Source organism: Lipotes vexillifer, unplaced genomic scaffold (genome assembly GCF_000442215.2).
Source record: "Lipotes vexillifer unplaced genomic scaffold, Lipotes_vexillifer_v1.1 scaffold410, whole genome shotgun sequence".
NCBI classification, from domain to species: domain Eukaryota; kingdom Metazoa; phylum Chordata; class Mammalia; order Artiodactyla; family Lipotidae; genus Lipotes; species Lipotes vexillifer.
In genome coordinates, this window is record NW_006794028.1 from 205,643 (window position 1) to 207,670 (window position 2,028).

Below are 2,028 nucleotides of genomic sequence, written 5' to 3' on the forward strand. Positions count from 1 at the left end.
CTCCGCGCCCGGCGCTGCGGCGCCTCCCCGGCCTTTGTTTGAGCGCCGGAGAGCCCGGGAACAGAGAGAGGCGTGACTTCAATATTCCTGTGGTTTTTAAGCAAGCGATTGCCTAACCTGTGTCTGTCTCACGCCGGCGTGAAGCGTCCGTAGGCAGAGCCGGCTGCGCTGCGAGCGCTCCCCTGGGCGCGCGCGGCCTCCCCACCCATCCTTCCCCGTACACCAAGCAGCCAGGGCCGCGGGTGGGAGGCTCTCCTCGTGGCTGGCGTGGCGGAGCGTGGAGATCTTTTTCATTTATAAAACGAACATCCCCGCTCACTGCCTTCCCGCCGGCCTCACGCCTCGCCATCCGCGGCCGGGCAGGCCTGGGTCCCGGGGAATCTGCTCCGAGGGCCAAGGGGCCTAAAGTGGCCCGTTTGCGCGTTCCGCCGGGAAGCCCCATTTTATAAACCCCGTGTCGTGTCCTCCCTCTGCAGAGACCACTGACATGGATCGCGGAGGGGCACTCGCGACTGATGAGACGAGATGTCTTGTGGTTCAACGCACAAGTAAAACCTCACCCTTTGACTTCAGGCTGTCCGACATTTTGTGGCTTGCATTTTTTGGAGCGACGGTCAACTGGGCTACCTCTCCATTTGTAAACAACCGGCTTTCTAGGTCCCTGTTGTCCCCCTTTTATGGCGGCAGGTGGGATCAGGGGAGTGGGTGGGAGGGATGCTGGCAGGGGCGGGGCGGGCCAGGTCGCTGCGCTAATTCAAGATGCGACCTCCATCCAGATAAGAGCTTGCTGTTAACAGCGGTCTTCTCTGCGAACCCTTAAAATTGCCCCAGGACTCCCCTAGCAGCAAAAGGCGAGCCCTCATTCGCCGAGCGGGCCCCCCTCGCCCCTCCTTTGCCCCCTCCCTGCCGCTCCTCTCGGCCCTGGAAATTACAACTCCTCGGCGCGCGGCGCCGGCAGGAGGCGGCGGCGGCGGCACGGAGACCGGAGGGGATTCCCGAGCCAGCCGGCCGCTCGCCCTCCACCCGCGGGCCGCCGCGTCGCGCGGCCAAGGTCACAGGCGCCGCAGGAGCAGCGGCGGCGAACCGGAGCAGTGGGGCCGTGCTGGCCGCGGAAAGAAGGCCCCGGGGCGCGTTCGGCCCGCGTCGGCAGCGGCCGGAGAGGGAGGCGAGAGAAGGTCTCCGGGCCGGCGGGGCCCCCCGAGGTAGTCGCGGGCGCAGAGGCCCGGCAGCTGAAGGCCCCCGGGTCGGCGAGAGCGGAGCTCGGGCTCCAGCGTCGGCTCCCGGGCGCTGTCCGCCGCCTCGTGGTGCTGAACCCAGCCCCGGGCCAAGAGGCCTGCTCGCCCGCCTTCTCACCTACAGATCGCCCGGACTGGCGGTGGCCACCGGCCAGGGCAAAAGGGGGCCCTGGGCAGCTGCCCACTGCACCCGAGGGCCTGAAACAGGAGAGCCAGCGAACCTCAGCCCGGCAGCCGGTCCTCATGTGGAGAGGAGACGCGCGCAGCCGCCGCCAGCGGCGCTGCTGCTGATTCATCCCCTAGAGCATCTCGCGGGCCATCGCGAGGGCAGCCGACCAGCTCCGGACTCGGGCCGCAGGTTGCAGCCGCTGTTGCAGGAGCCTCGCGGGCAGCAGGTGAGGACCCGCTCTCCTTCCTCTTGCCCCCAGTCGTCCGTGGGCGGTGGCCCCAGGACTGAGAGAGGGGCGTGCCCCCGGCTTGCGAAGCAGTCATGCCCGTGTGACGCGCCCGCCTCCCCCTCACTGGTGCTAGCCACGCTTGCTCGCCTCTGCCCGTCTCCGGGGCTTGGGCCGTTCCACCCTCCGCGCCGAGCCGCTCTCTCCGCTGGCGCAGCGATGGAGGAGGAGCTGAAGTGCCCCGTGTGCGGCTCGCTGTTTCGGGAGCCCATCATCTTGCCATGTTCCCACAACGTCTGCCTGCCTTGCGCCCGAACCATCGCGGTGCAGACCCCGGACGGCGAGCAGCACCTGCCCCCGCCGCTCCTGCACTCCCGCGGCTCAGGGCTGCCCGCAGG

General features: G+C 68.6%; 1 protein-coding gene across 1 annotated transcript in view; it reads left to right on the forward strand.

Moving 5' to 3' along the window:
• The first annotated feature begins 1,849 nt into the window (after positions 1-1,849).
• Positions 1,850-2,028, forward strand: part of TRIM67 (tripartite motif containing 67) — a 50,431-nt gene continuing 50,252 nt past the window's right edge. Inside the window, 2 exon segments of the mRNA XM_007466985.1 lie at positions 1,850-2,014; positions 2,017-2,028. The exon segment at positions 2,017-2,028 is cut by the window's right edge and continues 861 nt beyond it. Of these exon segments, the coding sequence (XP_007467047.1) occupies positions 1,850-2,014; positions 2,017-2,028 (177 nt within the window).